The sequence below is a fragment of the Gossypium hirsutum genome, chromosome A08 (genome assembly GCF_007990345.1).
Source record: "Gossypium hirsutum isolate 1008001.06 chromosome A08, Gossypium_hirsutum_v2.1, whole genome shotgun sequence".
Taxonomy (NCBI): domain Eukaryota; kingdom Viridiplantae; phylum Streptophyta; class Magnoliopsida; order Malvales; family Malvaceae; genus Gossypium; species Gossypium hirsutum.
The window spans coordinates 12,759,133-12,773,994 of NC_053431.1; the positions used below are offsets into that span (position 1 = coordinate 12,759,133).

Genomic DNA, 14,862 nt, shown 5'->3' on the forward strand with positions numbered 1-14,862 from the left:
AAAATCATTAATGATAATTAGCAGTTTGTACCTTTGCCGACTCCACCAGTGACTAGTGTTAAAAACTAGCACATCTGCATTAACCCACTGCTGGAAAGTTCAATCTTAGGGACAGAGTCATCCTAACACCTTTTCGAGCTCCTCATGGAGCACCTCCCTGGGCCACTAGAAATGGAGCTCTGAAGCATTAAACTGTGCATTTATAATCCACAAACTTGAAAGCCAAGGATCCTTTTATGCTTTGTCATTGAGCTTTCCGTTCACATTACATATTGAATCCTTACTGGGCTAAGTAGGCAGTCTCCTATTTGGTTCCTTCCAGTTAAGTCTCCAATAAAAGTAATACGCCGGTTCCAGTTAAATCACCTTGAAATTGAATGATTCGTTGAGTCTAATCTCTTTTTTTTGTTTTTAACGTTAATGGACACAACTACTACCACTAGTCTAGAAGAATAATTGAGCAATGAGCAGAAAGACTTAACACTTAAAGAAATCATTTGGAGCTGTTTCAAGAAAATGACATGGGAAGCATGAAAACAAGGGTGAGGTGGAGAAGAAAACATTAGGTGACCTGAATTCCAAGACAAAACTTTCTGAATCTATCACTCTAAAATATTAGCCACCTATCACAATAATTTGATAGCATAAACTCCAACCTAGAGGTGTGCATGGGCCGGGCTACTCGGCCTGGCCCGAAGGCCCGCCCGAAATGTGGGAGGGTTTGGGCAAAAATATAAGCCCGAAAAATGGGCTTGGACAAAAAAAAGGCCCGTTTAAAAAATGGGCCGGGCCTCGGGTAAGGTATTTTTAGCCCGGGTCCTGCCCGGCCCGGCCTGAATCACTAAAGGACAAAAAAAATCTGCATATTTTTTATTTTTGATTGTTATTTTCTTGTTGTTTTCTCCCTATTTTGCTACTATTTTACTATTATGTTGCTATTATTTTATTGTTATTGTTTGGATATTGTATAAAATTTATTTTATTGTTAATTTTCTTATTATTTTAAAGGCATTTGTTAATTTTTTTATTATTTTAGAAGCATTTGCTTGTTAAGTTGCATTTATCTTAGTGTTATTTAAGTCTACATATTTTTTAAAATTTATTTTTAATTTGTTGGAAAATATTTATTTTGATATTTTTTGTATTTTTGATGTATTATATATATTTAAAAATAATATAAAAATTAATACGGGAGGGCCGGGCTGGGTCCGGGTTTTAGTATTTTTATTCGGGTCAGGCTTGGATAAAATGTTAAGCCCATTTTTTTGGGCCCAACCCGGCCCGAACACAATAAATGGGCTTGATTTTTAGTTGAATCCAGCCCAAATCCGGCCCGGCCCGGCCCGGCCCAGCCCATGACCACCTCTACTCCAACCCCATTCACTTTTGACTGACCAACTTCTGTTTGCATCATGTTCAAGATGATGCGACTAAAATGAAAAACATCTCAAGCAAGCATTAAAGCCCACAAGGAAAAGATAGGACCATTAAAGGCCTGTTTACTGTGGGATGTGCTTATATATACATATACAAATTAGCTTTCCCACTTCAATCTGTGTGTTTTGAATGATGGATTGTAATTAAGAATTTTGAAAATTCACAAAGAATCTCAAAAGAAGTTTATAACAACTCAAATTCTTAATTTAAATTTATATTTCTCGACATATTCTTTCTTTTAATTCACACAAACTCGTTATAAAACATTAAGTGCAAAATATCATTTTATTTAATTCTAATATATACCTTCCAAAAAAAAAACTCTAGTTTTCTTTTAGTTTTTTTTTTTAGTTTATCAATAATATTTAAATATTTTTATGAAACGAGAAGCAAAGATCAGTTCCATTAAAATTTACATATTTGTATATATTTAATGATACACATAGTATACTTTTATCCATTAATATATATATTATAGTTTCTTTTCTATAATTACTTTAAATTCCAATAATCCAAATTTCCTATTAAAGAATCTTCCTTCTAACAAAATAATTAAAAATTATAAACTTTTTACAATTGTTAGGATGAAAAATGACATTTAACAATATAAAATTTAAAAAATAAAATAAAACCTAAAGGCATTCTCTTTTACTTTATAACAAGAAAATTTGTATGAACCCCCCTCTTTGAGTAAAATTTAAAAAATGAATTTTGGCTCTTTTATTTAAATTCTTTATAAAATTTGAAATTTGAAATTATTTTGATTGAAACAAATATACTCGTCGCCTAAATAAAAATGAAAAATCTTGCTCGAAATGTCAACGGTCACACCTTAAGATTGTGTATCTTGAAATGTACTTACAATTTTCTTTTTAAAAAAACTCATCAAAATATTATAAAAATAAAAAAAATGCATTATTATTTTAAAAAGGAAAAAAACATCTTGGGCCTTAAAGAAATCAAGATACAAGATATATTGATAATGCCTCCTTATCTACAGGCACGATTCAAAATTGTTTCCAGAAAAGGACACCATTTTCATTTCTCAATCACAAAAGCCAAAGTAGGAAACTCGGCTCTGCCTTTATCTAATAATCATAATAATGTAGAAACAGAAAAATAGCACCAATTAACTCTTCTCTCAACATTAATTCTTAAGGCTAACCTAGAAAAGCAGCAGCAAGAAATCTAAAATAAGATAACACCATAATTCCATTTATCATAAAAAGGAACCCTACTTTCATGATTACTTGGACTGGACCAAACACAAGAATCTCGCCCCTAACTTGCACCCGCTATGTTCTTGGCGACGGCATCAGCATAAGAGATAGGCTTCCGATCGGAGTCGGAGTCGGAGTCGTCCTTGCGAGCGGAGTCGATGTCGTCGGGCTCCCGATCAGGGTCGGAGTTGTCCATGGCGGAGCGAGCCTTGTCCAGTAAAGGTTTAAACGCCATCTCTATAGCCATCCACCCGAAAGCTAGCGCTCCCAAAACCACCGCCGCTTGTTTCACAGGAGTTGATTTCCCCATTTTCTTCCTTTCCTCTTTCTTTTTCCTGATTCTCTGATTTTTATGTTCTTTTTTGGGGACTAATAGTAATTTGGCTGTTGTTATTGTTACCTATGTTTATATATAAACACCTCGCACAAAATGAACGGGACTGGGCTAAGCAACCTGTGGGTCCCACCTAACAATGATGTTTTTGGTGAACGGTCATGATTCTAATTTAAAAGGATTATCTAGAAAAAAACCATTAAAATAAAGAGGATGAAACAACTTCGAGACACGGTAACAAAAAAAAAAACAAAAAGTGCCCGTTCTGCATAGGTAAAAAGTGAGGCAAATTTTTTAGAAACCTCATTACGTGCTAAATATATTTCGAAGGCAATGAACCGCATTCCTTCATTTTACAACATAATCGATAGGGGTATTAAAATATCTGCTAGTCGGGAATCTCAGGATCCATGATTAAGCCGTACAACCAAGGCTAATAATCATATAGAAAAGTAAAATATCAATACAATTCCTTTTAATATTAGTAACTTCACCCATAAATTCTCCCCACAACAAAGTTGTCTACACATCCAGCTGTTACGAAAATTTGGAGGCATGGCAGCATATTTAACGGCCTCGACCTCGCCCGCGTCCACGCCCATGACCCCGACCACGTCCCAATGGCTTCCCTGAATTTGGAAATGCATTAGGAAGATCAATACTAAGATAAGATAAAGCTGATACAGTTAGGACACTCTAAAAAAGGTGGGGGGGGGAGGAGGGGGAATGAAATGGTGATACCAGCTGTTGGCTTCTTTGGTTTCACCCTAGGTGTCTCTTCAACCAGCAATGTCTCAAGATTTAAGCTGTCAGGCAGGATATAGTAGCGAATATTGTTACCCCTAACACTGAGGTGATCCATAGTCACTGGATTTTTTCCCTTCAGTGTAAGTTTCACAGTTTTGAGATGGGTGTTCATACTGATATCCACACCTGAAACAAACGAGCAAAGCACTCAAAAAAGTAGCATACCAACATGCTGTTGTCTGTTCGCTCTGGAAACGACTAAAAGCCAATTTCGCCATAAAGAAATAGTGATGAGATAGACATACAGAATAATAAAGAATGAAAAGCACTCCAGCAAAGAAGCCAACCAAATGCATGACAGCCACTAGCGTCCAGAAAATGGGATCTTGAGTATACACAACTTCAAGCAAAAGAAGCAAAGATGTTTATGCTAGTGTATCCAAGTACATGCTCTTACAAATTATTGCTTCCACTTTGGGAGGTATTATCACTATCTATCCACCTACTTAAGCCATCATGAGCTTAATGTGCCTTAAATGACCAATACAGGCAAAGAAACTTCGCATATTTTCCAAAAGAACAATGAGTTAAAAACTTCGCACATATATATGTAGTTCAAGTCCCCTTGTTAATGAAACCAGGAAACAAGTAAATCATTCAATGCAATCTGGTGTTAATAAAAGGGTGTAGCTATCCAATAAGAATTGGGTTTTGTACAACTTTTCCAATATTCAGCAGACCAGGTTAGAAACAATAACAGTAAATAAAATAAATAACCATTTTCTTTTATACAAAGTCACCCTATAAAAAGGTGGAAGTAATTGGTTAACCACATAAAAGCGAGATTGGGAATGGCTTAATTTCATCTAGCAAGAGTTACCAAGGAAGAATAAAACATCGTATAGGCAAGTTAATTACTAATTATTTAACACTTAACAAAAAAACAAACACTGGCATATCCAGAACGACCATATTTCAAGCCAAATATTGAACCTAAGAAGATTTTCCCAATCGAACCATGATTCAGGTAAATAGCAAACTAAGTTCAGATTTCCGAATCCGAGTCCATTCTTACAAGTAACATTACTCATTACTCATTACTCATGAAAACAATAAACCCTAATACGTATGTCAGTTTCTACAAACAATCTCAAGCTTTTACAACTGCACTAAAACGAAGGGCTAGGGTTTATCAAAAACGCTAATGCTGGGGCAAAAAAAATGAAAAGGGAAATAGAGGAACCTGTGATGGTGCCGTGAACAACGGTTCCATTCTTGAGCTCAATCGACACCGTTTCATTGTTCAACTTCATCAAAAACCTGCTCATAAATTTTCAAATCAAAGCCAATATATTAAGAATCTAAAAAGATCGTTTGCTCGTCACTTTGTTAAAAACAGAGAAAAGAATGAAATAGATTTCAGTGACCTGACGAGCTTCATGATGAGGAGCGGTAATGATTGAAGCAAAAATGTGAGAAAGAGAGGCAGCAGTTGTTGAACTGTGAAAGGAAGCAGGAGAGAGATGGAGCTGTTTGCCCGTTTGTGACTTTGATTTTTGCTGTCTGGTTTTACTCTGCGATGCGAGAGAGAGGATTTAGGGCTCAGGCCTTTGTCTACATTTGGGGCAAACCTTTATTAGGTCTTGGTTTTAATTTTGTGACTTGTGGGAAAGTAATATCCGCAAAAGTTCACTGTAAAATTTAGTGTAAAGTTTAAATAGTTGAATATATTTTTGTAATTTTTTATATAATTAATATTTTATAATTTGATTATTGAATTTATTAATATATTTGTATTCATTATATGTAAATTTTTTAATCGATTTAAAATATTGTTTATATTATTTAACGATTGAAAGTCTTTTTTACAATAAATGAATAGTTAAAATTTTTTAATTTATGTCAAACTTGACATACGTGATATACATGAATGGATCATGAAATTTGACAATTAAATTATTAAAATATTAATCGTATAAAAAATTATAAAATGGTGTAAAACCGCTTAAGTGGATCCCTCCCGAAGTATAAATATAAGGATTATTATTTAAGACAATGATGGACAGGGGTGATCATTAGCTCGAATTGAATGAAAAAATTTGAGTTAGTTGAGCTGATGAGTCATATTTTATCATCTTAAATCGATTTTAAATTTTTTCGAACCGAATTGAGTGAAATTCAAGTTGAGTCAAATAAATTTCTTCGAGTTAAATTGAAAAAAATTAAATTGAACTATTGTTGATAGTTAAACAACATAAATGCCATGTATATATTTGAAAACTCTTCCAAAACAAAAGAAAAGAAAAAGAAATCTAGATAGTTAGTATGATAAACTTGATTTCATAATTTACTTATTTAAGGCCTCAAATTTATCATTTTATATTTTTTTAAAATTATAATTTAGCCTTTTTTATATTTTTTTATTTTTTGAATATATGTTAATAAAATTTTGGAAAAAGATTAATTCAAAAATATTTTGATTTTTAGAATATTATTATGAATTTTTATTTTTTTGAGAGGGACTAATTTGAACATTTTTAAAATTGTTAAGGACTCAAAGGATATTTACATCAATTTGTTCTTCGAATTATTTGAGTTGTAAAATTCATCTCAATTCAAACTCAAAAAACTAAATTACTTATTCAAGTTGATCCAAAAAACCAAATAACTTGATTCGATTAATTTGAAACTCGAAAAAAAATTCAAATCAAGTTGAGTTTTGCTAACCCTAATGGTAGTTAAGTTTTTTAACTCTATAAACGTGGTTAAGAATACGTGGTTAAGAATTGTTATTTAGACCTGTCAATTTTGATCCACATTTGAAACTCAATCCAATCAACTTGAACCAAAACTAGATCCAATCTTATTTAACCATGAAAAGCAAACAACCCAAACCTATCCAACCTAAACCCGAAATACTATCAAAAACCTTATCATTGAACATTCTTAAGACTTTAAGTTACTCAAAAACATATTAATAAAATAATAGCATAATGACAAAATTAGCCCCTAACGTTTGGGTGTTGGGTTACTTTGGCCCTTAAGGTTTTTTTTTGAGCACTTTCATTCATAACTTTTGTTTTTTTGGTCAAATTGGTTCATTTTTTAACAGTCTTGCTGATGTTTCCTTTAAGGGACTAATGGCGCTGATGTGGAATTGTTTTTTCCACCTAGGCTCACACATATGTAGATGCTTATGTGGCATATAAGAGAAAATAATGCCACGTCAACAAATGAATTTAAACTTAAAAAGTAATTAAAATTTAAAAAAATTTTAAAAAAACCCTAACTAACACACACGGGTAGAGTTAAAAAAAATTAGCAGCTCCTAAATGAAGAACCCCAACCCTCAAATCCCCTCTCTCTCCATTGAAATTATTTAGAATTTGAAGCTTGAAATTTTGTGGGTTTGTAAAAGAATCGAAAATATTGTTTGAAAAAAGTGATTGGAAGCCATCAATGGAGAAGTTGCCTTATTCGAAGATGGTTTCATCATCACGAGGGAGTTCGTGTAATGACCCAATAGTCACAAGTATCAGAAAGTGTATTTTCGGGTCTCCGTTTCCATAAAATGGATTCATAAATTTTTATTAAAAATATTTACAAAGTTAGTAGTGTGGTTAATTAGGTCTTGGTTAGTGAATTTGCATGAATTAAGAGTAATTAGGAATAGGGACTAAATTGCATATAGTTTGGAAGTTGAATTATAGATTAAAGAAAATAAAAGGGGCTAAATAAAAAATTTAACCTATTTTTAACAAGTGTATGGAGTTGGTGTTTACATTTGTAAAAATAGTATTCATATATCTAAAATAATAAATTATACTACTTAATACTTAAGAATATATTATATTATATTATATTATATTATATTATATTATATTATATTATATTATATTATATTATATTATATAAATAAAACAAATAAAAGAAAAAGAATAGAAAAAGAAGCAAAGTTAAAACGAAAAAGAGAAGAAAAAGAAAGAAAGGAAAAAGAGAAATAAAAGGAGAAAAGTTAGGGATTTCAAAGTTCAAAGTTTAATTGGTAAGTCAATTTAGTTTTTTTTCTTGTAATATTTATGTTCTTGAAATCCTGGTATTAAATATTGCTTAACCTGTGTCAAAATTTTTGAAAATATTGAGTTTTTAAATGTTGTCTATGTTGAATAATTAGAGTACAAGGGACTAAATTGATAGATTTTTAAGTTAGAATTGAAAAAGGATTGAATTGTGGAATAAATTGTAAATTTTAAGTATTAGGGACTAAATTTTGAAAATTTTGAAATTTATGGATTTAAGTGAAATTAGAGAGTTGAATTTAGTTTAAAGTAGAAATTGAATGAAAATATAGAATTAATTGTGAAGAAATAAAATTAGTCTCAGTTTAGGGATTAAATTGAAATTTAAGTAAATGTTGAATAAAAATTGAAATATTCAATGTGAAATTGAATTTTATTGTATTGATGAATTTTAATTGTTTCAATTCCGTAGCTAACGTTGTGCCGGAAACCTCGACTAAGAAGGGAAAAAATAAAGTCAACGAGGAGTAGCTCGAAAGTTCTGGTTTGTATTTCTATAATCCGAATCTAAATATTAATTGTTGTGTTTTTTATTTAATGTTTATGGTAAGTGAATGAGGTGAGTAATTAGCATTTTGATATTGAATTGAATGTATGTGAATTTGTGATTAATGTGGCATTTGAATATTGGATAATTGTGGCATTTGAAAAGTGAATTGAAACCCTATTAATTGTATCGGGTTAAGTCGGATATAAATGGCATACCATAGGATTGGAAGAGTTCAGGGATTACTTTGACCTCGAGTCGATGAGACATGGTGTCAATCTATTACTTCAGATTAATTCTATGAGTTACTAGGTACCAATTTACTTCGGTTTAATTGATGAGACACTGGATGTCAAATTATTACTTCGAATTATCCGATTAGGCACTATGTGCCAAACTGGTGTGTTTTGGTTGGATCCATGTATCCGTTCGAGTTCGAGTCGTGTTAATAAGAGTAATTAAATGAAATGATACTGTGAATAGTATTGAAAAGCATTGAATGTGAATTGGAAATGAGAAATATGAATTGTGAAAAGTTATTTGAGATAGTAAGTGATGAATAATGAATAAGTTATGAATGATTTGTTATGAATTGATTATTTGAATGGTTATTGATATTGTATCATTAAACATGTATGTTATATTATTTTACTTTAAATATTCTGATTATAGAAATATCATTGAGTTTATACTCAGCGTACGTTTTGTTTTCTGTGCACAGGTTAGATACTTAAGTTGATCGTCGATTCAACATCCATCAACGATCACAAACTCGAAATGTTGTGAAGTATATTTCTTTTTGTGTCGGCATGTACCTAGGGTGTCTAAACGTTAAGAATTATATGGGTTGATTGTAAATAAGATTTATAAGTTGATTTTGGTTAATTTTATACTTATGAGTATGCGTTATATCAAAACTATAATATGGTGTGTGTTTTATATTAGAGTATAAATGTTCATGAATAGGATAAGTTTTGATTGAAATTAGTATGCTTATAATTTTGATTAAATTGAAGTTTTGATGTTATGTTTTGATAATTGAAATATGGAATTTATGGAGAAACATTAGACAGACATCTATGTTGAGTAATTTGACATGTTTTAAATGTATTTGATCGTATTTTGAATTGGTTGAACGATTGGTTTTTGAGTTGCTTGGTGTCCAAGATTGCAAGGAATGGTAAACTTGATGTTTAAGGTTCATTTTGAACTACACGGCCTGGACATACGGGCGTGTGTCCCCTATTTCTTTGAAAATTTTTGAAGTTTTCAAAAAAAATTCATGAGTACCCGGTTTAGTCCTAATTTGTTTCTAACACATATTTTGGGCCTCAAGGGCTCATAGAAGGGACTATATGATTTATTTACAATATATTTGTCAAATGATACGTAATGTTCGTAATTAAACTGAAAAGTTCAGTAATGCTCTGTAACCCTATTCCGGCGACGGATAAAGGTTAGGGGTGTTACAGTTCATTTATGATGAAGAGAAAAGAATATGTTTTTGTAACAAGTTAGCTCCGAGAAAGACATCGTGGAGCGATCTAAACCCAGGCATAAGGTATTATTGTTGCTCAGATTTTTAGGTAAGCATATATTTAGCTGATTTGTTTTAGGGTTCATAAGAAATTGGGGATTTTTTTATTATTGTTTCAGTTGGACTAAGTTGGTGCTACAATTCATCATAACATTAGAATTAGAATTAGGGTAGTCATTGTCTATTTACCCGATTTGTTTTAAGGTTCACAAGAAATTGTGTGATTTTTTTTTATATAAATACATCTCAAGTATACTCCAAGAAATAATAGATTAATATTCAAGCATAAAATGAAATAAAAATACAAGAGATATTTATTTTCATACATTATTTCTCATGTACATAAACTTGGAGTTTTTCAGTGCTATTTTTTTTATTGGTTTTATTCATTCTTTGAGAAAGCTTACATTTTGTAGAAACCCATATTTGAGAAGTTTCTTTGTTTACACCAAATTTCCTTTGTAAAAGGGGGATGCTTTCTAGTTGTGACATAAATGCTAGAGTGGTTCTATCTCAGCGAGTGTAAAATATTATGGGAAAAGTTTCTATCTTAGATTTTGTTTAAGATAAAGAGTAGAAAACGTTATTAATATTCCTTGAGAGATATCAATTTTAAAAGAGAGAAATGAGAAAAATCCTTAACAAAATGAGCTAAAATAGTAGAGGTAGGAAATTGAGACTAAACCATTATAAATCATTGTGTCAATTTTTTTTCTATCCTTCCTCATCTTTTAAAAATGATTTTCTGTTACCAATTTACATTTTTTGGGTAAAATTTGATTCACCAAAGCTTTTTAGACTTCAAAGGTGTCCTTAATTAATTAATATTCAACAAAATCTTAATCCAATCAATTGTTGCTTAAAATCCTCGAAGTTATGAAATATTAGGTCAAAGATTTTTCTGTCAAAAGAATGCCAATACATATGGCAAGTTGCATAATTTTTCAGTTGCAATTGGAGTTGCATTTAAGATGTGCAACCGACACTAACATGATAGAAATTAAGAGAATGTAAAAATATATATATTAAATCTATACTATACTTAAAACTTTTAACTAAATTTGTATCATGAGTCAACTGGGTACTAACTCAATTGTGAAATTATCAAAAATTCATTTTTTTACAAAATAAATTATATTATTATAAAAATGTTTTTATCTTATTATATTTGTATATAAAACATTAAAAACTCACACATGGTGCGACTTGAGCATAAAATATTGTGGCTTTTAAACTTTCAACCTTACCATTTTAATCAAGGGTGAATATTTGATGCACTACAGTGTTGGAAAAAATTCGGTTTGAAAACGACTTTCTTGCAGAGTGAAAAATTAAAATTTTGAAAGCTAAGTTGGTTTGTGATATTTGTAGCAATAAATCCTTTACCGAAATCACACATGTGTTTTTTACTAGATAAATCCTTTTCGCTACTGGATTTCAACCGAACGACCTTCTCTGTTATTCTCATACCATGAACTACTTCAAGTGTGGGTTCGAACAATTTCGAATCAAACACAGAATTAGAAATATTTCCTTTACTTTCAATAGGAAAGAAAATTTCTCTTTTTAATAGAAACCAGTAGAATTTTTATTCGGCAAAATAGAATTTATACTTAAAAAATAAATTCTCACTATTATCAAGTAAAATAACAACATCTCAAAGTTGTGTAAAACTTATTGTGTGTTTAGCCTTACTGGTTCAATTGGAAAAGAAGTGAAATCCTTGTTAAATTAGTAGAAATTTATTTCAAAGGAAAAACAAAATCCTAATTCAACTAGGAGAGAAAAGGGCGACTACCCTAGTTAAATATAGTAGGGTTTGTCATCCCATGTATTAACATGAAGGGCTTTTAGGCCTCTCACGTATCAAGTTCAGTTATAAGTGTTTCATGGACTTTTGACCCAACACTTTATAAATGTAATCCAACCCAATGCATGTTTTTCTATTTTTTAAAATAAACATCATAAATTAGTTTAAATAAATAAATTTTTCAATTAAATAATTTTCTTAATCCAATTCTAATTCCGTTAAAATGATGATAACTTTACTCTAAAAGAATATATGAAAAATATATTTAATATTTCTACAATTAGCGAATTCACAATAACCAATTAAATTAATTTTATTTTTAAACTTCAATTATTTAATTAATTAAATAATAATTTGAAAAATCATAAATTAATTTTCCAGGTCATTTCCATTTAGTGAGAAAACCACATTCATTTTTGAATGTTTCTCATTTCTCCAACTTTACAATTTCTATCCATTTCTGTTCATTTGATTCAACATGCAATTCATTTTCGATTTCAACGAGCTAGCGGAGGAACCGAGTGGATATATATAATTAGGGCGCAAATGGTTTATGATTAAGCTCTAGCTTTTTGCCTATCAATTATAAACTTATTTAGTCACGAAGTCATTCCACTATAGTATCGTGACTAAGCTCTCCCTAATAGCAAATCATTAAGAAAGCAAATTGGTCAATACTTGTCTAATGACCTTGTCATAAGTGTGATATCCTTAATCTCTCTTTGGGATATATCTGTTCTTCTAATATGATCCTTATAACAAACTGATTTTCAGTGGTGACGGATTTAATTAATAGTTTAGGAAGGACTTAAGTAATAATTATGCCCTAAATAATATAGTGGGACGACAAGTTAATGGAAAATGATAAAATAAGGTAATTATAATGGCAAAATTGTAAATTAGTTGAAATTAAGACAAAACAAATTGAAAATTAAAGTTTCCTATTCAATTTTCTTCAACATTGGCCGAAATCACCATAGGAGGAAGCTTTAAGTCCGGTTTCTTCATATTTATGCATGTGAGTTCAATTTCTACTTATTTCTTATAATTTTTATGTTTTTGAGATCTTTGCAACTAAGTTCAGCTAGCCCGTACATTTATTTTTTATTTTGTTAAAAATTTTGGAAGTTTTCATTGATGAATATTGAATTTTGTTGATGAATACCATGTATTTGGAGCTTTGATTATGCTATTTGATGAATTTGTAAAGTGATGTTTGTTAGATTTTGATTTTAGGATTAAATTATGAAAATGTCAAAATTTCAGGGTTTAATAGTTAATTTAGTGATTATTAGGGACTATTTAAGGGCCTAGTATATTTGGATAAAATATTTACTTGAGAAAAGTGGTTAATTTGATGAATCTAGGGTTAAGGGATTAAATTACAAAAATTGTAAAAGTTTAGGGTAATTGTGTACTTTTGAAAAATAAAAGGGTATTAATTGTAAAATAGTTTGGAAATGAAATATATGCTGATAAATAAAGAGTTTTACATTATATATTAAGATCCTATAAATACTCGTGAAAAAGGAAAAATTACAGAATAGTCCTTACACTTTTGCAACTTCTACAATTTGGTCTAGGTAAGTTGTATGGTTTAGAATTTAACATTCAAATGAATTATTGAGTAGTCTAACATGATACAATTTATGTATTTATTTTAATTGTTGATGATGAATGGTAATTTGAAGTTTAATATTGAACTTGATACACGACTTAATTTGAACGCGGGATAGTGTACAGTTGGGATTTGGTACGTTACGGTGGTTTGGAGTGGAGATGGTATTGAGGGAGATATTTGCATATTACCCAAGTAAACTGAGGTTTTACATTTGTTGCGAACTCTCGTGTTATACTTTCTGTTTGGTATGCTGGTTGGATTAGCTTTTATGGGCATTGGTGTGATGGTTGGTTTAGCTCTTATGAGCACTGGTGTGAGAGTGGGATTAGCTCTTATGAGCATTGGTGTGTTTTGCTGGACTGACTGATGATGTACTTCTATCCGTAAGTCGTTCTTCCATATACTTGTTGAGTAACTTTGATGAATTTTCCATATATACTTGGGGGTTTGAATTGATTAATTATGAATTACCAATTGGGATTGTGGATGACAGAAAACTTTCATGGTTGTTATATTACTTTTTGAATTGTTGTATTCACTTCGGTAAGATTTATCGATTTAATATGTCAAACTTACTAAGCTTCATTGAGCTTACTTGTGTTAAACTTTGTTCTTGTAGGTTGGATGACCGGATCAGCATTTAAGTCACACTATCCAGCTTAATTCGGTAGCTTTTGAAACGTTTATTTTAGATTACATGACATGTAATAGGTTGAACGATAAAACTAATGTTTTGGATATGTAAATAGTTAAGTATGAATTTGGTTGTGCAAATTGCTTTGGTTGATTTTCTTTTGGTACTTTTGGTGTCTTATCGATATATGTTAGTATGGCCATTTGATACTTGTTGGAATGGTTAAAAGAGTATGTGATGAATTGGTTGTTAAGTAGCTAAGATATGGTATGTTTGAGTTGGTATTGATAGGTGATATCTTGAATGAATTGAAAGGTTGAATTGATGTTATGTTTTGATATAAATCTATATATACTTGTGGTACCAATGATGCAACACCCCTAACTATATTCGACGCCAGAACAGGGTACAAGGCATTACCGAATTTATATCACAACATACATACATTTTCGAGTAAAAAAAACTTGCATCTAAATTAAGAATTTTTCACAATATTCATATTGTCCCTTAATTGGGCCTATAAGGCCCAAAACATACATTAGAAACGGTTTGGGACTAAACCGAGGTCTTGGGAAAATTTTATGAAACTTAGAAATATTTTGAAGTTTTAGGGACACACGCCCGTATGGGACAATGGACATGCCCGTGTGGCATGTCACACGCCCATGTGTTAAAGCCGTGTCAATTTTAGGGTGCATTCTGTTTATGACGTCAGCATCAAATAGTAGCCACACGGCCAAGTCACACGCCCGTGTGCGAGATCGTGTGGTCGATTTTATTTTCATTATTTTTCATAATCAGATGCAAACTTCACACGGCCAGGGCACATGCCCATGTCTAAGGCCGTGTCACTCACACAGCCAAGACACACGACTGTGTCTCAGCCTGTATGGCCAATTCTGGACATTCTGTTTTGCTAAATTAAGATACAGGGGACACATGACCGGTTCACACGC

At 31.2% G+C, this 14,862-nt stretch overlaps 2 protein-coding genes across 2 annotated transcripts; both read right to left on the reverse strand.

Moving 5' to 3' along the window:
• Window positions 1–2,387: 2,387 nt before the first annotated feature.
• LOC107949114 (outer envelope membrane protein 7) lies at window positions 2,388–2,967 on the reverse strand. The gene has a single exon (XM_016883840.2). The coding sequence runs from the start codon at window positions 2,965–2,967 to the stop codon at window positions 2,719–2,721; it is 249 nt and encodes an 82-aa protein (XP_016739329.1). The 3' UTR covers window positions 2,388–2,718.
• Window positions 2,968–3,261: 294 nt separating this feature from the next.
• Window positions 3,262–5,429, reverse strand: LOC107949107 (small nuclear ribonucleoprotein SmD1a). Its single transcript, XM_016883827.2, has 4 exons — window positions 5,166–5,429; window positions 4,982–5,058; window positions 3,733–3,924; window positions 3,262–3,620 (listed from the first exon to the last, which is right to left on the reverse strand). The coding sequence occupies exons 1-4, from the start codon at window positions 5,177–5,179 to the stop codon at window positions 3,559–3,561; spliced, it is 345 nt and encodes a 114-aa protein (XP_016739316.1). The 5' UTR covers window positions 5,180–5,429; the 3' UTR covers window positions 3,262–3,558.
• Window positions 5,430–14,862: the final 9,433 nt, after the last annotated feature.

Coding starts and splice junctions, on each gene's coding strand:
- LOC107949114 (XM_016883840.2), bottom strand. CDS start 2,967: ATGGGGAAATCAACTCCTGTGAAACAAGCGGCGGTGGTTTTGGGAGCG.
- LOC107949107 (XM_016883827.2), bottom strand. Junction 3,925..4,981: donor TGTTCACGGCACCATCACAG/GTTCCTCTATTT, acceptor CGTTTGTTTCAG/GTGTGGATATCAGTATGAAC. Junction 3,621..3,732: donor ACCAAAGAAGCCAACAGCTG/GTATCACCATTT, acceptor TTCCAAATTCAG/GGAAGCCATTGGGACGTGGT.